The sequence below is a fragment of the Colias eurytheme genome, chromosome 9, assembly GCF_061535395.1.
Source record: "Colias eurytheme isolate Ceu_HAF_F1 chromosome 9, ilColEury1 Martin Lab GWU primary, whole genome shotgun sequence".
NCBI classification, from domain to species: domain Eukaryota; kingdom Metazoa; phylum Arthropoda; class Insecta; order Lepidoptera; family Pieridae; genus Colias; species Colias eurytheme.
Window position 1 is genome coordinate 11242421 of NC_142988.1, and position 21535 is coordinate 11263955.

At 37.5% G+C, this 21535-nt stretch overlaps 1 protein-coding gene across 1 annotated transcript in view; it reads right to left on the reverse strand.

Moving 5' to 3' along the window:
• Positions 1 to 21535, reverse strand: part of Hml (hemolectin) — a 50918-nt gene that overhangs the window by 5407 nt on the left and 23976 nt on the right. Inside the window, exons 34-65 of the mRNA XM_090105929.1 lie at positions 21322 to 21534; positions 20676 to 20699; positions 19931 to 20094; positions 19349 to 19477; positions 18419 to 18825; positions 17777 to 17898; positions 17276 to 17469; positions 16618 to 16896; positions 16226 to 16384; positions 15629 to 15917; positions 14854 to 15016; positions 14316 to 14421; positions 13914 to 14184; positions 12062 to 12235; positions 10360 to 10570; positions 9833 to 9981; positions 9258 to 9511; positions 8378 to 8598; positions 7724 to 7941; positions 6547 to 6738; positions 5671 to 5798; positions 5483 to 5599; positions 5126 to 5245; positions 4477 to 4626; positions 3890 to 4042; positions 2923 to 3086; positions 2442 to 2571; positions 2105 to 2191; positions 1694 to 1856; positions 1152 to 1268; positions 760 to 978; positions 428 to 525 (exon numbers count right to left, since the gene is read on the reverse strand). Of these exons, the coding sequence (XP_089962055.1) occupies positions 428 to 525; positions 760 to 978; positions 1152 to 1268; positions 1694 to 1856; positions 2105 to 2191; positions 2442 to 2571; positions 2923 to 3086; positions 3890 to 4042; positions 4477 to 4626; positions 5126 to 5245; positions 5483 to 5599; positions 5671 to 5798; positions 6547 to 6738; positions 7724 to 7941; positions 8378 to 8598; positions 9258 to 9511; positions 9833 to 9981; positions 10360 to 10570; positions 12062 to 12235; positions 13914 to 14184; positions 14316 to 14421; positions 14854 to 15016; positions 15629 to 15917; positions 16226 to 16384; positions 16618 to 16896; positions 17276 to 17469; positions 17777 to 17898; positions 18419 to 18825; positions 19349 to 19477; positions 19931 to 20094; positions 20676 to 20699; positions 21322 to 21534 (5585 nt within the window). The remainder of the gene's footprint in view (positions 1 to 427; positions 526 to 759; positions 979 to 1151; positions 1269 to 1693; positions 1857 to 2104; positions 2192 to 2441; positions 2572 to 2922; positions 3087 to 3889; positions 4043 to 4476; positions 4627 to 5125; positions 5246 to 5482; positions 5600 to 5670; positions 5799 to 6546; positions 6739 to 7723; positions 7942 to 8377; positions 8599 to 9257; positions 9512 to 9832; positions 9982 to 10359; positions 10571 to 12061; positions 12236 to 13913; positions 14185 to 14315; positions 14422 to 14853; positions 15017 to 15628; positions 15918 to 16225; positions 16385 to 16617; positions 16897 to 17275; positions 17470 to 17776; positions 17899 to 18418; positions 18826 to 19348; positions 19478 to 19930; positions 20095 to 20675; positions 20700 to 21321; position 21535) is intronic.

The window sequence follows — 21535 nt, forward strand, 5'->3', positions numbered from 1 at the left end:
AGCACTTTTGAATTGTCATAACATAGTTTTACCATTTAAAATCGACTCGGAAAGGAGTTTTTAAGAGGAAGAGTTTAGTATGGGAAAAATATATAATATACCTATTACGGACACAGTATGAATAAATTGTGAAGTATTTTAGTAGTAATTTATTAAGAAGGGTAATGTCGACAAATCTTTAATTGGTTGATTCGGTGTAGTTTGCAGACTACCTACAAATAAGTAGTGCTATATTGATGATATAAATAATTATGGTAAAACAATTAAGTTTTAAGTTTTTTTTGGAAAGTGATTGTTGAAGAGTGAGAAACCGATGAGTGGTGGAGCATAATTTATATAGAAAAGATTTCTGAATAGATAGTCACGTCTGCCTTGATTTCCTTGAAAAAAATTTACTACTTCTATCAAAATTATACATTCTACGTACATCTTTAAGCATAACTTGTGGGTTCGCTCGCATTTTTTCTCCTCCAGTTGCAGCGGCCTCCCATTCCAATGTCACATTACATTTGTCTTTGGGTAATTCTGGAATATTAGCAATACATATTTTCAAGTTATTTTTAACACGATGATAACTTATTTAGTAGAATTTATTTCAGTTATTATTTATAAAACGGGTACACTTTTTACAGTTGAAAATTTAACATGAATAGAAAAAAAAATATACTTGGAATAAATTTGAGGACGAAATACAACAGAATAGCAATTTTATTTTCTTTAGCTGTAACATTTAATAATCACAGGATTATAGGAACTCACCGCATTTGTATTCCGGACAACATTTCTCAGTAGTATTGACGGTTTCGAGTTTATAGAATTTCGGACAGTCTGGTGCTTTAGGACAGTTCTTTGGGTGACAGACAAGTTCCACTTTTGGGCAGCAACCACTTTGGTCGATGACCCGTTCCATTCCTGGCTCTAGCATCTCTACTTCATTGTCACTGGGTATTGGTTGACACTCGTTTGCTGGCATACATTCTGTTAAATAATTCTTATTTAAGAAAGTATTTTGATAATTTTTTTGGCACTGTTTAAATTTTATCATAATTTGAGAGTCCTAATTCAGCTAACTTAAATTACAGAATAGTTTACACAAATATAAATACTATTTTATTTTGATGATGTGTTTTTATTGGCTGAACAAAACTTACCACAAGTGAATTCGCTACACCCTTCGGCATTTGTTTTCTGTTTACGCACTTGTCCGAAGCCACATACTATTAAGATAGGGTCCTTGCAATTTGGCTTATTTTTCTTTGGTTTCGGCACTGCAACAAATCCAGATTATAATTATTTTATTTTCATGTGTTTAGTAGATGAAGTATAACTTTATGTGTAATTAGCTTGACTAAACTTAGTTTAGACAGAAATGGAGGAAGGAAGATTTTATTCCTCGAGTAAGAGAATCTAAAGCATGATGTGCTCACTCATTTAGGGATTACACCGCACATTGTTCTTTATAAATAGTTTTCAAGTCTATTTGTCTTAATTCTAATTTGTGAACCAAATAAAACTACGAAAAGAAGAGATAGAGTAGAGGAAATTCGATTACTGCGATAGATTCACGGGTGACCGAGATGTTAGGCGATGCCTCGATTTGGCAGAAAGACGGGGGTTCAAATTCCGCATTGTTATCATTTTTTTCTATTCTAAAAAAATCTATTTTTTCGTTAAGAATAAAAAAAAAACTCACGGCACATATACTTCGGGCAGCAGGCCGAGTGCTTAGTGGGTTTCTTGATGAGGTTCTCGTTTTCAGAGCACATGGGCACGGTGCAGGTCTGCGTCGTGCACGCCACGTGCGCCAGGTTCTTGCCTTCCACTTTGCTGCACGTGCACTTGGTGCATGCGTCCTCCTGGGCGTGGAGAAGATAAAGAATGAATGTATGTTTTTATTGCCACAAAAATAAAAATAAAAATTATAACTCAGCTGTGCTAAAATTAAATTAAACACCTGGTATTCTCTTGAGAGATAGGATAGTTTAAACATGTACGTACCACGTGCGAAGCCGGGGCGGACCGCTATATATATAAAATTTGTTCCTGATATTTAGGAGGAAAATATTGTGACAATCAATAACTAGGCCGTATTAATATTATTTACCTGCCACTCATCTCCAGCATAATGTTCACTCTTGGAGTCACAGGGGAAGCACTTCGCCGGTTCAATACATGTGTTGTTTACGCGCACCTGATGACAATATCAATAATAAAACATGTAACATTTCAGCATAAAAGTTTAAAAAAGAGCGTGTGTTCCGAGCACACGTGTCAGAAGTGAAACTTCTTTGGCAAGATTCAAAGATACCAAAATCGTCGCCTTGCTATATGAAGCGACCGTATTACCAAGACGCGACCTTGAAATTTTACTCTCAAAGCGCCTATAGAAGTTTCACTTGAAAAACAAGAAGCTTGGTTTAGATTTTTGGATTTGTTCTTACTTTTCCTTCAGGACAGAAGCAACCTTCAACGGGTTGGTTGGTACATTTCTTAGGATTCTTCTCCAGGTCCTCGTGGTTCTCACACGTGCGTTCACAGTCCACACATGGTCTGTACACGAATGGTTCCTCACTGGAGAATGTAAAATTTTATTAACGATAAAGTATGTTAAGCTTTTAAGCAAGATTTTTTATCTTGTCTACTCTAAAGAAGTAGAAGATTTGTCTCGATATTTTGCGGCATGGATTTTTTAACACACTTCTACATTAATAGAAAAGGAAAGTTTTGAATTTTCATTCGATCATCAATCAATCGATTTCAAAAATGATTTTCTCATTCACCACGACAACATAATTATAGTTATTAAACATAATCATGAGCATAAATTTAATGATTTTCTCGGTATGGGGCACAGTATAATTTTAGTTATAAGCCATAATCGTTAACTTGACTCCAAATTTTTGGGGCACATGGGGCACTCACCACGGCAAGGGGCAGATTTCATCTCTCCAAGTGAGGCACACGCCCTGCGCACGGCAATCCGCCGCATATCGGGCCAGCACTGTGCAAGCGTCCGTCGTGTTCAGTTCGCACAGTTCTGCCTCGCATTTCTCTACGTAGTCTTTAGGCTCTATGAGCGCGTGGCACTGTAAAACATTTGAGTCACTTAAAAAGGTATATTTGTTTTTTGAAGTGAAAACTTCTTTAGCGGCGTTGAGCACTTTTTCTGTAATGGGTATAAAATCTTAAACTCGCGTCAGGACACGTGACCTGATCGAAAAAGCGTAAGACGGATGGATATCAAACATGCTCAACGTTAATAATCAAGTTTTCACTTCTGCCGGCACTCCCGGAGTGCAACCCGTCTTTTTTTTTCGTCCAAATTGGTATTCATATTGTATTCGGTGTATTTTTGTCAATGACACAAAAATACTTTTGTTAAAACTACCGTTAACAGTACCTACTGCCAAAACGATTGCAATACTACTTTCATTACTACACATAATGTTATTGTCAAAATTAAAGTCCATATTGTCAACACTACTATCGAGAGTATCGTCAACACTTCTATTGACACTATATACTATTATCTTTAAACTATTAACAGTACATCAAAACTACCGTCAAACTAAAATCCAAACTATATATTTTATTATAAACTAGCTTTCCGCCTGCGGCTTCGCCCGCGTTTTCAAAAAAAAACCCGCATAGTTCCCGTTCCCGTGGGATTTCCGGGATAAAACCTAGCCTATGTCACTCAGAAATGATGTAGCTTTCCAACAGTGAAAGAATTTTTCAAATCTGCCAAGTAGTTTCGGAGCCTATTCAATTCATACAAACAAACAAACAAACAAAAAATCAAACCTTTCCTCTTTATAATATTTGTATAGATCAGTTAAAATATAGGTGTTTCATCACTACCATCACCCATACAATCACCATCACTCACCGCGCCAAACTTATCCGCGTTCTGTATTTGCAAGCACGGGTTACGATCTGGTGGCGGCGGCTCACAGCGCGTTTGTTTCTGTTCACCGCATTGTTCTGGTGCTTCGCCCAGGGTGGTTAGGGCTTCGGGAATCGCTTGCCAGCTGGCGCCGTACTGTGGGTATGAATATAGGTATGTAAGTACATATAAGACATATAAATGCAAATATATTTACAGGCAAAGATAAAGGTGCGGAACAGAAAGAGTGTAAGAAGGAAAATATATTTGGTTACTGTGGCACTTAGGCGGACAACAATTTAAATTGATTCTAGGTTGTTTCTCAAATTTCATTCCAATGAGGCCACAAATCTAGCCACATTAATATTTTTTTAATATTTCAAGACATTTTTTTTGCTTTTCTAAACTGTTTAAAAAATTAAATTATTATTACCAAAATTACATTTGGCGATTTTGAAATTTAAATTATTAGTATATTAATTATTGTTATGAATCATATACTAACAACTTATATCTTTATCTTTTTTATCTCTTCACATATTACTTGTACTAATTCTAGACCCTTATCTACTTCATCACAAATAACTTACCGCTAACAAGTCTTCAGTAGGCTCTCCCTTACTAGTGGTCAGCTGCGGTCTATCAGAACTGCACTCACCGCACAAACCCTCCGTACGACGAGCGTACACGTGGGATGGAACTTGTACTAATATCTCCATCTTCTCTTGTTTCACTTGTAACTGGAACAAAATTAGTATTAGTATTTGAATCATGTATAATAAGATCATTTTCTTCATCGTTAATATCAATAATATTCATTAGCATATTCCTATTTTAATCTTTTATAATAAGATCATTTTCTCCACCGTTAATGTCAACAATATTTATGATAATATCATCTTCTGATCATAATATCTTGATTTTCATAGCTTCCAATGTTATTACTAAATCATTACCATTAGCATTATAATCGTGAAAAGTAATATCATATTCTTGATAATTAACATCAACAATATTACCATCATTTTTGATGTTTTATTTCATAGCGTTCAATGTTATTCCTAAATCATTAGCATTAACATTATAATCATGTACAGTAAGATCCTTTTCATCATCAAAAATATCAATAATATTAACGTCATCATCTTTATTTTCATAACATAAATGTGATTAAAAACATCTGAAAGTTGGCAGATTTAATGTTAAAAATAAAACAAAATTCAACATCATTATTATTACCTCAAGATACAAGTCGGGTAGGACAACACTGACGTCTTGTCCGAACATCATGGAGACGAGCGCCCACTCGTTGTCAAGTGGATAGTGGAATACTTGATTACCGTTCACTAGTGTCACCAACTGGAACATTAAAAATGTTTAAAATCGTTCCACAAATAAAGTTATATCTTATTACATAGCGACAAAAAGTATCTTATTTTCTATCCAAAGTTTTATTTATCCTATTAAAATCCATAAAAATGCCTCCGTCAGTTCAAAAAGCAAAAAAAACCAGACAGAATTTGAAAATATTGCATGCATTAAATGAAATAATATGTACTAGATTCTCTTTTATGGTAATAATAAAAAAAAACTTACCTTCTTAGTAGCAGGATCTTTGCTGATGCGTATCGTGTTGTTTCCATGTATAAGATGAACGATTTTGACGCACGCAGCTTCGGGATTCTCTTCACATGGGCCGTTCGTTGCATAGATCTATGGAAAAATTAAAGTACATAAATAAAAAAAAAAATATTGCCAGCTTTTGATGATGTTATTATTTATACCTGATATTTATGTCCTCCGTTTTCATTCAAGTCCCTGGAGACTAGGTAAGTGCAGTTTCCAAGGTGTGGTAGATAGTCATCCTCAAATGTTACGTATTTGGCCGGTGTGCCCGTGCCCTTACAAACGCCTGTAAGGGTAAAAAGGTTAAGAAAAGTTTTTCGTCATTCATTCTGAACAGCATGTATAGGAATTCAGACGATACCAGTGTAAAAGCGGTCAAAAATGGCAAAAGTATTATATAGTCACTTTATTGTATTTTCAAATCAAAAAAATATTGTTACAGATGGGGTCTCATATCTTTAATAGTCGTTACCAAAATTGGAAATATATTTGTCATAAGAACAGCTGACTGAGGTAATCTGTGGACTTAATTTTAAATCTGGTTGTCGGTTATAAAATAAACAATTAATGTCACCATTAGATCGTAGTTGACATATCGGTTACGTTGTGTGTAAAATTCCTCCACTTTCGATGGAGAAATTCCACCACCATTGCATGCGTGTCTAATTTTTACAACTTCGATGGAGGAATTCGAAGTTCGATGGAGAAATTCGAACTTCGATGGAGGAATTCGACCTTTACACAGGCTTTAGTTTTCCCAAATATATATAAACTGTATTATTTTAAAACTTTTTTAATAAAGATTTTTCGATTTCTATTTAAAGTGAAACTTTTATTACATCGTCTCAAACTTTTTGGTCTGTGTAGCGCATATGGCGTGACGGTCGGCTGCCGAGGTATAAAGCAGTGTTCGGAACCGTACGATAATTATTATCGTACAAATACGATAATTTTGTGCCTAAGTTTCACTTTTACCGTGGTTTCATAAAACTACACAACATTTTTTTTCTATTTGTTTGTCAGTGGACACTCACAGTCGACACAGTCGTGGGGCAGCACGCACTGGTCGCCGCGGCGCAGCGTGCCCTCGGGGCAGAAGCAGCCGGGGAAGCACGCGCCGGGCGCGGGCGGGCACGCCGCCAGCCCGCTGTACAGCGGCCCGCACGCCGGCTCGCAGCGCTTGCGGTAGCAGTCGTGGTGTCTCAGTGGTGGGGGGCACTCCGCCGCTGGGGGCAGACATTTTTTTGATTAGTCTTAATCTTAATCTTATCTTAATACTATTATAAAGGCGAAAGTTTGTATGGATGTATGGATGTTTGTTACTCTTTCACGTAAAAACTACTGAACCGGATACAATGAAATTTAGCACACATATAGAGGGCAACTTGGATTAACACATAGGATAGGTTTTATCCCGGAAATCCCACGGGAACGGGAACTATGCGGGTTTTCCTTTGAAAACGCGGGCGAAGTCGCGGGCGGTAAGCTAGTATTTATAATAAATGTAAGACCTCGGAAAAATACGTGGGCAGACTGAAAATCAGCGCTGTTCGGGTGTTAGCCCACAGCATGGCCGAGTCTGTTCCGATTGCCTATGTACTTTTTAAATAAGGGTAGTCTACGTTTTTGTTGGCATTAAAGCTTTTTTTCTTTCTTTCAGAAATAGAGGATTTGCCCACATAATATCGAATATGTAAGTGTAGTTATAATGGTATGCGTAGGGCACTTCGCAGCTATGAAAGAGCTTATATTTAATGAATAAGCGTGATTATAACACTAATTTTTGTAATAGAAAAGATACAAGCTTTTGATACAATGCACATTAATATTTGCAGTTAGGGTACGTGATAAAAGTAACAACATGGGTTCTAGAAGTGCGTTCATGATGTCAAAATATCCTTACAATAAAATATATAAACTGAATCAATACCAACCGAGTTTTTTTTTAATTAGGCATAATTATTGCATTCATGGTGTTTCTCAAGGAGCAATCATAGGTCCACTACTACTTAATATTTTCATGATATACAAATAAATTAAAATACAGATAGCGTTCATAAAGCAGCAGATATTTTACCCTCTATCCATGGCGAAAATATTATTAACAATGCAAATTTGAAAAATGTATGCTTCCGATACAAACAATAAAACATAAGCGCAATTATAATTCAAATTTTGTTTCTTTTCTAATTATTTAATCCCTGAACTTACGGCAATTATTCTGAATCCTCCAGTCCTCCAGATCAATGTTGGCATCAGCTGCGAGGCACTCCGCCACGAGTTGGTCCAGCAGCTGGCAGCGGCACTGCTCCCCTGTGTTCTTAGTACCGTTGACAATCATCTCCGTGCACTCGCAGATCTTCTCCAGGCAGATGTCGCGCCACTTGTCCAGGTTGAGCACTTTCGCGCAACGGGATAGCGGCTCTTGCCTGTGTAAATGGTCGTTTTATGTAAATTTGATTTGATGATGTACGTGAAATATAAAATCAATTGGTGAGTATCAGGACTGTTTTGTGTTATGGCAATTTTTTTTGACGTGACAACGTCTTATAATTCAATAGAGCAAGCTGCTCGCACGAAAAAACATGACTCATGCGGCGTTACCTCGCTCTGAGGCGTTTCATGTAAGGCTTGAAGTGCAAGCGAGAGCGCGGAACGAGCGACAAAGAAGCACAATCAGACGTTGTCACATTCAACTATGGTCAGTAAACCGACTTTACAGACAACAAATTTTTTGTATTGAAATTGAAACTTTTTTTATAGAAATCAGTTGAAAACTTCGAATTTTCTATTTCCAAAGCTTCTAAAAGAGTGTAAAGAGCAAGTAGTCGCAGCTTTGCTGTGCGGGTGTACGGGAGCACTCACGTGATCACTTTGCACAGGTCCCAGGCGCGCTGCTGGTCGGACGGGCGCGGCGGCACGACCTCGCGGCAGGCGGGCGGCTCCTGGCCCGGGCGGCGCCACGCGCGCGCGAACTGCTCCGTGCTGGTTGCAGTCTTGCCGCCCGGCAGCCGCCGCTCGTTCTCCAGCCTGCCGTCGAACGCGCCGCACAGCCCGTCCGCGCTGTTCTTCCATTGCTCGCTCAGCTGAATGACAGAACATAAAATTTTGTGTTTATTTCGAATGGGAGAAAAGGTTAACGAAACAATCAAGCTTCAAATTTACTGACAATACGCGCCCAGCTGTATAAAAACACACATTACAGTTTATTTTTTACTTATAATGAACGACAAGTTGAACGACATTTCAGTTTATTGTTTACTATCATGCGCACCAAGCTGAACGATACAACATAGTTTAGTTTGTTGTTTACTATCATGCGCGCCAAGCTTAACGACACAACAGATTATTTTTTTTATTATCATGCGCGCTAAGCTGCACGATACAACACATTTCAGTTTATTGTTTACTATCATGCGCGCCAAGCTTAACAACCCAACACATTTTAGTTTATTTTTTATCATCATGCGCGCCAAGCTGAATGATACAACACATACAATCTATTGTTTCGTATTCACTTAAACGATGCGAATAAAAATGAATCGCCAAATGTGTTGCTAAGCGTGAAACCCGAGAACGATTCGACCAATTCACATTATTTTTTAATGTTTTTGCACAAGTAATGGATTTTTTAAGGAGACCAATAATACAAAATTTGTCACAAATTGCCACAATAGGACAACACAACGTCCAACTGGCAGCTAGTTACATTTTTAGGATTCATTTAGAGCGCAGATAAACTCACCCCAATCTTAATGTCACCATCCTGTGTATATGTCACGACGAAGCCATATCTTAACGACCTAATTTCTAATCCAGTTCCGAGCTGCGATACTTTGAAACTGTTCTTCTGGAAACAGATTTTTTGTGTCTGCTCCACTGTATATTCGTAATTGTCGTACTGTATGATGAAATCTGGCCTAACGGTGATAATCTCTTCATCTTGGTTCACTATAAGCTCGTTCTTGCAGCCTCCGTCCACGGTGCACCTCTTTCTAGCTGCAATTTAAAAGCTTGGTTTTTAATACTTGCGCAAATTTGATTTATCTGTTTTCTCTATCAGCTGCCTTATTTTCAATAAAAACCATGTAAGTTTACAAAGTAAGGATTTTATAGGCTCGTAAAAATAATAATTTCAGAAGAGAAGTTCTAGAATGTTTGTCAAATTGTTGCTGGTGCTATTGGGATTTAGTATATATAATGAGGTGCAGCCGAAAATGTGTTTTACTCTGCTAGATAGTGAGTCTATAGTTATGCTACTGATTATGTTATCAGAATTTTCCCATTAATTATTTATATATTTTCCACATGAACACTCACCAAGCACGGCCCAAGAGTCGAGTCTGTTATCCCTTGCCAATATATGATGGCAGACATCATACTTGTATTCCAGCCCATCAAAGGTGTTAAATGTACGACCCGTCATATTGCACCAGTGCATTTGTTCGGGCGGTGGCTCGCAAACATATCTGTTGGTGTTTAAAAAGGATTTCATAATTTTTATTCATCCAAATTCAAAATCAAATACATTTATTTAAATTTATACTTGATGTTTATGTTCCAAGATTTTTACTTTTTTCACAAGGATTAAGAGAGAATATTTGCCGATCAATATTTGAACGAGATACCTTTTTTAAATCATTATCTGAAGATACATTTTACAAACGTCAATTAGTTTTGTGAATCAGTGGATGTGAACTTTTGACTTGATAGTTTAAAATGAACAGAATAGAATAGCATTTAATCGCAGTAAAAAAGAAATACAAAAAAGCCATATGAAAGAACCATAAGAAAAAAAAAACATTTTTTTTAATTAAGTTCGGATCTTAGACCATAATTATACTTACTGTGGGCACTCCTCATTCAATCTCTTTGTGTCGAGCCGTAACATATACTTCGGTGGGCAAGCTGGTGCTGCACATGGTGGTGGTGCTCCAGGAGGTCGTGATGGTTTGAACATTGGTGGTATACACTTGAATTGTTCGCATTCGCGTTTGGTGCTCCCTGGACCAGTGGTGACAGGCTTGTTGAGAGAGAACACGTTCTTTTGTGGCCGACCTGGGAAATATACATTGACGTAATAACAAATAACAAGTGAATTCTTAACAAATAAACAACTAGACTCACAACCGCGTAGTGAAATGTCGTCAAAATATGTATAAGCGACTTTAACGTAACATATTCATTGAAATTTTCTTATGTGATCAATATTGGCCTTATGGTTCGTGGCAGTAACTATAGTACATTGCACAAAGAAGAGTAAATAGCAATGCACCAAATTTTGAAACAATTTAGCTTAAAAAAATGATATTTAGATTTAGATTATTATATCTTATATATAAAATTCTCGTGTCACAATGTTAGGGCGCGTTCCCACTATGTCGTAACGACTAATTTATCGTTCGACGACTGTCGTCTCTACCTGTTCCCATTATAACGATTGTTTGTCGTCAACATTTTTTATCGTTTAGCGACTGTCGTATCTAGCTGTTCCCATTGGATCGCGACGACATTTTATCGTTTCCTGGCGGTCGCTTTGTCGTTTACACATCATCAGCAAGCTACAAATCTAGTCGCCTTTGCGTTCGCTTGGTGATTACTAGTGCGTTTACTCTCCTGAGTTCAATGGACGTCATAGAGTTGCCGTCCACAATTTTGCACGCCTCATAAGCGAAGCGTTGAGGTGGGTACTACTGTCACTTCGCGCAAAACATCTGATTTTTCAAACTTAAAATGTCTTTATGTATCATACATTGCACTTGTAAGATAATACATACACACACATATTAAGAAAAAACACTATTTTTAACGTTCATGATATTTTTGATGTCATTTTTGTTATTTAAACTAGTTAAAAAACAGTTTAAAAAAGTTCTGTCTTGGACGTCCGTGTGTCTGTATGTGCGGATCCTTTTTCTTGTTAACACGATAGCGACCGAAATACTTTACTAATCGAGTCTTTTTTTTTCTCTTACGCTTGAGTATGCTCAGGAACAGAACCCTTTCATTTTTCAGGGTCTGATTCGATGTGGTTTAATTGTTATTAAATAAACAAAAATAATAATTAATAAATATTTATTAAAAAAAAATTATGAGGCGTGCACTTTTGGATTTTCCAAATTATTTTTATCGTTTTACGACTGTCGTGCTTGCCGTTCCCACTGTCACGACAAAGTGTCGTCACTGCAAAAACTGTCGTAGACGACAGTAAATTGTGTCGTTCTAAATGTGAACACCTCCATTTAAACATATAAGCCACGACACTTAAAACTACACGATTATCTGTCGTCACGACACGGTGGGAACGCGCCCTTAGTCTGCATACTCCTCCGAAACGGGTGGACCGATTCTCATGAAATTTTCTGTGCATATCGGGTAAGTCTGAGAATCAGCCAACATCTATTTTTCATATGTACCACGGGCGAAGCCTGGGCGGAATGCTAGTATTCTGTATTTTTCTCATAATAAAAAAGTTTGATCTAGATACCACATGTCAATAATATTTAGTACCACAATCGAATACCACAAAAATAAATCATCAATACTCACTATATCGTCCACCCTTGGAATATCCTCCCTTGGCGTATCCTCCCTTAGCGTATCCGCCCTTGGAGTAACCCCCATTATACTTGTAGCGAGTGTAGCCCGGCTTGTTGCCGGCGTTGCTGTTCACTTTGTGTATAGTGTAGCCAGCTGGACACTCGGCTTTGGGACATTCGAAGGCTGGAAAATTGATTTTTAGTAATAAAAGTTCAATATCGGTCGACTTATCAACACAAATATTAATAACTAGCTTCCGCCCGCGACTCCGTCCGCGATGTCGGTCTATAAAACTGAAAAACCTTTTTTTTACATATTTTTCCAGGATAAAAAGTATCCCATTTTATGCCCAGGATAATAAGGTATAATTATACCAAGTTTCATCGAAATCGAACCATTAGTTTTCACGTGATGCCTGAACATACAGAGAGACAGACAACAATTTTTTTAATCACATATTTGGGTTTGGTATCGATCCAGTAACAACTCCTGCTATTTATTTTTTCAATGTACAGAATTGACCCTTCTACAGATTTATTATATGTATAGATTTAAGAGCATAAATGGTGTATCGGTACGATTACAATATTTTATGTGTAATTCAAAGTGTTGATATTAAGTACACTTTAATGATAATCAATAGCTGTTTAAAGGTGTGTTTTTGTGTCCGTTCTCTTTCAAACAATAAACTTCTAATAAGCTCAATTAAGTTTTATTTAGTTACACCGCGTAATGTTTGCTCATTTGTCTTGAACATAGTAATACCACAATATACAGATACATACAGTAAGGAAACTTCATACAAAATGTTCGAAATGGCTCCCCCCCCCATCAAGCGTGTTTACGAGGGTATTCAGGGGGATCGATAGTAGCGGATGACACATCCCCAGATTTTGAATGACAAAGATACATAGTATAGAAAAAAATGTTGTGTGGTTTGTTCCGAACACTGCTTTGTGTAGCGCATGTCGCGTGACGGTCGGCTGCCGAGTACGTATACCTACTCGGCAACCGCGATACACGCGACATGCGCTACACAGACCAAACAGTTTGAGACGATGTAATAAAAGTTTCACTTTAAAAGTGATGTCAATGACTTCACGTTAAATAAATATCGATTGTTTCAGTTTGTAGCCTAACTTTATTTTTGGCTTCGGTATCTATTATCCCAAGTATTCTTTTAAAAAAATATTCAATCTACAGTTTTGACTTTCCTACGATTTTATTATATGTATAGATATTAAAATAACCATTACATAAATATGCCTTTATTCGAAAAAAAAAACAAGCACGTGTTTAAATTAAACTGAAATAATATATTTCACCAAAATGTTAAAACATAAACACATAAAAAAACAAGTCCATAACAAAACAAGATTTCGAAATATAGCACTGATAAAAACGTATTTACTTTTACAAGGTGTATTAATTCGGATTGTTTCTTCTTGTAAATTCATATTTAGGCTACACCATTTTTGTATTTTAACGAGTTTTAATCTCAAAATTACCACAAAATCGACTGTGAAAAAAAAGCAAACAGAAATATACAGGCCGAATTGATAACCTCCTCCTTTATTTTTGAAGTCGGTTAAATATCAAAAAGGTAACAGCCCTATAGCTATACGTCATAATTTCATCGCAGGGGCTTAGTTTCCTAACTGTATGTACGTAGTACATATCTGTCAACTGTGGTAATACACTTGAATGGTCTAAGACCTAAGTTATAGAGTTAAATTCCTGCATAAATATAAACAAAGCAAATCATCATTACATCATGGATGTACATATTTAAATAAGTTTTGTTTTTCAGACTTAAGCAAATTACCTAAACTATCAATCCTGCCCTAAACTTAATACTTACGTTTCTCAGTAGTAGTAGTTGGAGCTGGTGTAGTAACTTTAGTGGTAGATGGTGTATTAGCAACTGTGGCCATCACAGTGGTGATCACCGTTTCCTTGACCGGCATCACCGTGGTGGTGAGACAGTCCTTCTCATCATCAGGGCAGTCTTGGAGACCATCACACCACTTGTCAAGGGGCAGACATAGTTTACTGGTCGGGCAAATTTTGGTTCCATTGGTGCAAGGTTCGCAGAGGCATTCACAATCGTCTGTTATTCGAGGGACGAGGTCCTGAAATGTTATAATATTATTTTGCTAGTATTGATCAAAATGTTGGACGTTATTTGAATTTTTGCCCTTAAATCTTATAGAATAACAGAGATAGGAAGAGATAAATAGAGAAGAGAAAGATTGACACTTACAGGTGCACATTGGCAATCAACAGCGGGCTTGCAGTCGGTGATGCCGCCAAGTTTGCACACACATTCCCTGCATTTCTCATCACGGAACTTGGATCCGACTGGGTATCTGCGGATGGACGATAAATTTTATAATTGAAGAAGAAAAATAATTTCAGTATTTGTAGTTAGTCAATTTGGTGGGCAATCAATCAACCTGATGTCAACTGGTCAAGTTTTCTGTTTTATTATAATGTATTTTTTTTTGTTTATCAAAGTTTCAAAAAAACACTTATCCAAGTTTACAGCTGTTTACTATAAAATGTTGTTTACACAACAGTTTTAGCGACCACAAGGGAATTAAGAAGATCGTATTTCGGTTAACAACGCCAACTTTCTGATGACATTAGCTGATAATTGAGTAGCTATTTTAAAAGCTAAATAGCATTTTATACTTCGATTGTGAAGAATTGTAAATTTTAAAGTGGTTTATTTCATACGGATCCGATCACCTTAGCAACAAACAACCTCACAGACTTTCTCGTTTTATAAGTATACTCACGTAAAGAACAGAATCATACAGGGACACTGGTCCCTGGGCACGCACGAGTCCCCGTCGTAGTGCAGTGGGGCTGTACAAGCGCACTCGCGCAGGGGGACCCCGGGGCACAGCGCGCACGGTAAGGGGGTGGGGGCGCGCTCGTCCGCGGGGGGGACCGTCACCGCTGGGGGAGGATGTTTTTTTTTATGTCAGAGCAAGCAAAGGGGCAGGTGGGCCACCTGATGTTAAGTGGTCACCACTGCCCATAAACACTTGCAACACTAGAAATGTTGCAGGTGCTTTGCCGGCCTTTTATGGACAAATAAGCTCTTTTCTTGTATATTTATAAATGTATGGTAATGTTATTTTAATTGTAATTTATAGAGACGATAGGGACTGTTTTGAAGGGATTTACTTTGTACTGACTATTACAAAGTACATTTTTAAAAAATAAAAATAGTAAAATAATATCATCGAAGTATGAAAGTAATTTATGTATTTGGATTGCAAAACACTTAATACTTGTTCCATTCATCTGAATCAATCCTGTTAGTGCAAATTCAAAAATAAATAACCCAAAGTCCAAGTAAAAAAGAAATCTTAGAGTATAATATGTACTCTTGGATATGAATAGTGTTTTACGTTACATTTCATTATATTTTAGTTAAATCAAAGTTGAAGTCAGTTACGTTATTATAACAGCACATTTCTATAAATGCAAAAATAACTAACGCTTCCAACGATCGATTATCATGAAATTAAATATGCAGTAAGTAAAATTTCCAATTTAACTTACGGTACGGCTCAAAACATCCAATCGGTTCCACGCTGATCTCCAACGCCCTATCCCACTTGATTGGCAACAATTTCAAGTACTGCGCGTGCAATGGCGGTCTGAACTCGTTCATAACCACGGAACTGCTGTCGAAGTTCCCGGGGAACATCCTGGGAAAGCCATTCTGATCCAGCATCGGGTTGAATATACTCAGGTCAGAGGTATACATGATATTGTATGTGGTCACGTAGCCCGTGGGGCCACCCTTTGTCTTGATGCCCGTTATGTTCCGGGGGGACGTGAAGTTGAACTGAAATTTTGTATTTTTAACAATAGGTATAATCAGATCATGTTAAAGTCTAGTCAGAAGATAAGCGAGTTGGATCATTATGATTATTAAACTTTTATAATCACTTAACTGTTCCAGCACGAACAGAGACTTTTAGAAAAAAAAGGGGAAAATAGAAGATATGTAAAACGTGAAGGAAAGTATGTTGTTGGAAAGATAAAAATTAAGCGACATAAGCTTATGTATCGTTGTTACAATGCATGGAAAGACTTGATGAGTGGAAAAATAGAGTAATAAAGAAGCAAATAACAAGAAATTAGTAAACATACCATAATCCATTCTCCAGGAGTGCTATAAAGTGGTCTCCATCCTCTCTCGCTATCCAACTTAAGATAAGGCCTATCATCATTATTCGAGCTCACTTCGATCATTTCTAAGGGCAGGTCTGTACCGAGTCCTAAAGGTTCTGTACATTGCATTGGTTCCTCCTGAAAATATATTGAAATTATAACAGATGTATGATTGAAAAAAAATTGAACACGAAAGTATAACCTCCTTGTTTTGAATGCCGCTAAAATAATATAGAAAAGAGAGACCGACCAATCTGCAGGGGATATAATAGGGACAAATGGATAATAATGGACAATTACTCTAATATCTGATTCTCTAATATCAAGAATTTCGTTCATTCATATACACTTTTATAACGTGTTGAACTTACCGTGGTATACGCCAAAGTAGATGGAATCGTTACTATGATTGGCGTTGTAACTGTAGTAGGTTCCGGAGTAGTAGTCGTAGTGGTAGTTGTAGAAGTAGTAGTAGTTGACGTGGTAGTAGTAGAAGTAGTAGTAGTGAATTCTTCACAGCCAATAAGATCAAAGCGGATTGCAATCTCGTTGTGCCAAGTGCGAGGATGGATGCGTACAAACTTCGCTTCGAAGGGCTTGTCAAATATCTGGTCGAGTGGTGTTTTGTGGTCTATGGGGCCGCGGAAAACCTGTGAAAATTCAAACATAAATAACCCAAAGTCCAAGTAAAAAAGCAATCTTTGAAGTGGCTGCAAAGTCGGTATATGGAGTAATGTTCACAAACTTAACATTCAAAATCTTAGAAATATCCAGATGAGATGTTTGGTACCTCAACTTACTATTAATCTTCTTCTTCTTCTTATATATAAAAATGAATCGCAAAATGTGTTGGTAAGCGCATAACTCGAGAACGGCTGAACCGATTTCGATAATTCTTTTTTTATTATATTCCTTGAAGTACGAGGATGGTTCTTATGTAGAGAAAACGTAAACATGTACCACGGGCGAAGCCGGGGCGGACCGCTAGTAAGTTAATATATTTTAAGCAATAATAAAAATTGTGATTACCTTCGGAGACCCATCCAGATCTTCCACAGGCGAGAACACATGCCCATCATCACCATACATGACGTCATAACTCGTGACATATTGGTCGAATATCGGGTTTCCTTGTAACGACACGCCGTATACAGCAGTTCGTTCTGGCAACTCCACTTGGATGTACTGGTTCTGGTCTGATACGAGGGGATTCCAGCTGCCAGCTGCAGATGGAAATAATAGTGGTAAAGGATGAAAGGGGTAAAGATACATTAAATTTTCAGATATATTGTTAATTATTTTTTTATAAAATATACCTGTAATTTTAAACTCATACACAGACTTTTAAAAATTGCAAAAAAAACCGCGATCCTGAGCGTCGCCTCATGATCGAATATTTAAATTACACACATACTACACTAACATTCTATTCTTTTTTTTCTAATGTAGGAGTAGTAGGATTATGTATAAAATCAATAATTACAAATCTGACAGATTTTTAGCGGAGACAAATAATGTTTCTTCTCTTACCAGATTCTGCAGTAGGTGGTCCATCGAGCATGGAAAATTGTGGCTGGAACATGGGACTGAACACTGAGCTCGCGGTGACCACACCCACTGGCTCTGGGGGACTCCATAGGAGGTGCTTGAAGCTGGAAGGAGATGGTTATTTTATATTTTTTTATTAAGAATTATTAGAAACTAGCTTTTCGCCCGCGGCTTCGCCCGCGTTTTCAAAGAAAAACCTGTTCCCGTAGGATTTCCGGGATAAAACCTATCCTATGTCCTTTCTCGGGTATCAAAATATCTCTTTACCAAATTTCATGCAAATTGGTTCAGTAGTTAAGGCGTGATTGAGTAACAGACAGACAGACAGAGTTACTTTCGCATTTATAATATTAGTATGGATTGTTTTGGGTATTGAAAGGTCTTTAAACATAGCCCTGTTTAAACATTATTATTAGGACTGAATGAAAAATATGATCCACCCGTTCGTCTACTTAACTTGATTCTTCTTTTGAGTTGTAGGTAATTTTCATTCAAAATTAGTTTTTTCATTTCGAACATTTTCATTTATCAGAAACGCGAAAACAGCATCAACTAGTTTAAATTTTTTTGGCCTTTACATTTTACTCAGTAGAACAAATATAATTAACTACAAGAATCACTTACTTGTTCGGATTACACTTGGGCAGCGGGGACACTGTAGACTTTATTACAAGAGGAGGTAAAGTCGAACTCTCTGTAGTTGGTACAAAAGTGGTGGGGATAGCAGTACTGGGCGTCCACGTGGTTTTGGGAGCAAAAGTTGTTGAAATATCTGCAGTTACTCTTAGAGTGGTTTCTGTGTACGTTGTGGTTTCAGTGTATGATATAGTGGCGTTGGTGGTTGGAGTGGTGGGCGTGGTGATGGATGTTTGTATGGTGGATGCTTTTCTGTGGGAGTCCGTGATGATCATGGTCGCGTGTGTGGGGCCTTCTATGGGGATGAAGGTGGATGCACAGTCACTTGTGTCGCAGTGGAGCGCGTTGTCCAGGCACTGGCATTTGGTACAGTCGTCTACGATCACGCCTCCCGGCTGAAAGGAATAAATGTTTCGTAACGGCAGTTATAGTGCTGTTGAAGCTATTAATTTATCACACATAATTAATTATTACATATTTGTGTTTATAAACAAAATCAGAGAAAATAGCAATATGTTTTTCTTATGCAACAAGATTTTTGAGTTAACCTGATTGATATGTTTTATTATATTTCACGTATCCTGAATTTACCCATCATGATATATATTTTTTGGTTTAAGTCCAATCTGTGCACGCATGCACGTTCTAATGTGTGTGTGTATGTGAGCATGTATATAACGTGCGTAACACTAACCTTAACAATCCGTCCCTTGAAGTTACAAGTGCAGTCCTGTACGGGCACGCACGTGTGTGTGTGTGTGTGTATGTGAGCATGTATATAACGTGCGTGTACATGTACACTAACCTTAACAATCCGTCCCTTGAAGTTACAAGTGCAGTCCTGTACGGGCACGCACGTGTGTGTGTGTGTGTGTGTATGTGAGCATGTATATAACGTGCGTGTACATGTACACTAACCTTAACAATCCGTCCCTTGAAGTTACAAGTGCAGTCCTGTACGGGCACGCACGTGTGTGTGTCGCGCCACATGGAGCCCGCAGCGCACGTGCTGTTTGCGTTCTTGGACACGCAGCCGTTTACGCACGCCTGCTAATAAAAATGTAGTAAATTATAACAAGTAACATAAAAATATTTAAGCGAATGAATAATCACTGGAAATTCAGACAAAACTCATAAAGATGCAGAATCCTAAAAAACGCCTCATAATAGAAAGATAAATCGAGTTTACTAAGATTAATTAGTGAACTAGTAAGATCGATACTATAATAATTATGTAAAATGTTTTAAAGTATTATAATATCCCCGCGGCCAGAAATCAACAAAACCACAGTTTAAAATTTCAACCCTTTAGGAGTTGGAGTGAATTGTGCTTCTTTTAAAAACCTTAACATTAGGAGTTGATTTAAAAAAAAGTGGCCTATTTTTGACCTCAACTATTTCCATGCTAAAAATCCAAACAATTTTACTTCAGACGGTTAAACCGTATAAATAATCGTTACAAACAGACTGGCCCATTTAAAACAATAAAATAAAACAGACCTCTCCCATCAAACACTGCCCCTGATTCTGCAACTGCCCCTTGAAGTGGTCACACAGCTGGTCACAAGGGTACAGGCACTTGAACTCTTCACCCGGGGCACACGGACCGCTTGAAGTTGTTGATGATGGTGTTGTTGTTGGTGTTGATGATGGTGTTACTTCTTCTGAAGAGACAGTTAAAATGGTTAAGGATGGATAATAATCTCAAAGTTTTATCCTATTTTTGAGGAGTGTTCAAAACGTCGGGTTGATAATTTATGAAATGAATAAATCGCATTTAAAATCAGTTAAAAAATATATTTAACATCTATTTTATTAAGCTATTGCATAGCTTCTATCGCGGGCCTTGAGCGCGGGGACCGAATCCAGAAATTCCGTAACGAAAAAACCTCACGCTACCCACTCCGACGGGCATGAGGTGTGGCTTAAAGGCATAGCATGCAATAGCTTTACCGCGGCAGTCCCCGAGTGCCACACGTTTGTTTAATTTGGAGTTAAAATTTTTCATACTGTATTTTTTTTTTTATACAGAAGCTTATAAAATATAATGAGTTATGAGCACACACATGCATGTTAAATCGAGACACAGTATTTACGTGATACCAATTAAAATGATTTTTATATCATTAGCTTTTCCATCCGAACAATAGAAAGCACTATTTTTGAGGAGTGTAACTCTTATAAAAGTATAATAAAATCAAGCCCACTCAATAATATAACGTATAAGTCGATTGTTTTTATTTACCTGTTTGTACTCTAACCGAGGGTACTGCTTCTGAAAATAATTTTACGAAAGTTATTTGGGTTGTAAATATACACGTAACGTAAGGAGGTAACGTCAATATCTTAACATTTTTTTTAGAAATCAGTTAATTATATTTCTTTCAACATATTGATGGTTCTTAAATTTATTTCATAGTTCGTGTCCGTAACTTGAGGTTTAACCCGTGTATCACGCAGCGACACGCAGCCACATACGGTAATACGCAACAACACACTGTAACACGCCACAAGACGCAACCACACGCCGCAACAGATAACAACACACAGCAACATGCAACATTGTATTGGTAAAACGCTCATATTCCATAATTTAGCTGTATTAAGAATTTCACTCGTATCTAGACCACAGTTTTATTTTTATACTAGCAGTCCGCCCCGGCTTCGCCCGTGGTACATATTTACGTTTTCTCTACATAAGAACCATCCTCATACTTCAAGGAATATAATAAAAAAAGAATTAACGAAATCGGTTCAGCCGTTCTCAAGTTATGCGCTTACCAACACATTTTGGGATTCATTTTTATATTATAGAAGAAGATTATTTCCAAAATTCTGCGGTAAATATTTCAAAATCCTATTTGAAGCTGTGCCGTCTTAGTTATGTTTACCAGTAGTAATCTGTCCACACTCAGGTCTGACAGCGATGACGGCAGCTGGCCAATCACAGACCATGAGCCCAGGGTGGTACATGAGCCCAGGAGGACATGACTTCTCCACGGCATGAACCTGGGACATGAGCCCCGGGGTGCACTCGTAGAACTTGCTGCAGTCCGTCGGGTGCGGGTTGTTCGGGTGCGACGCGTTTAAGCATTGGAACGGTTC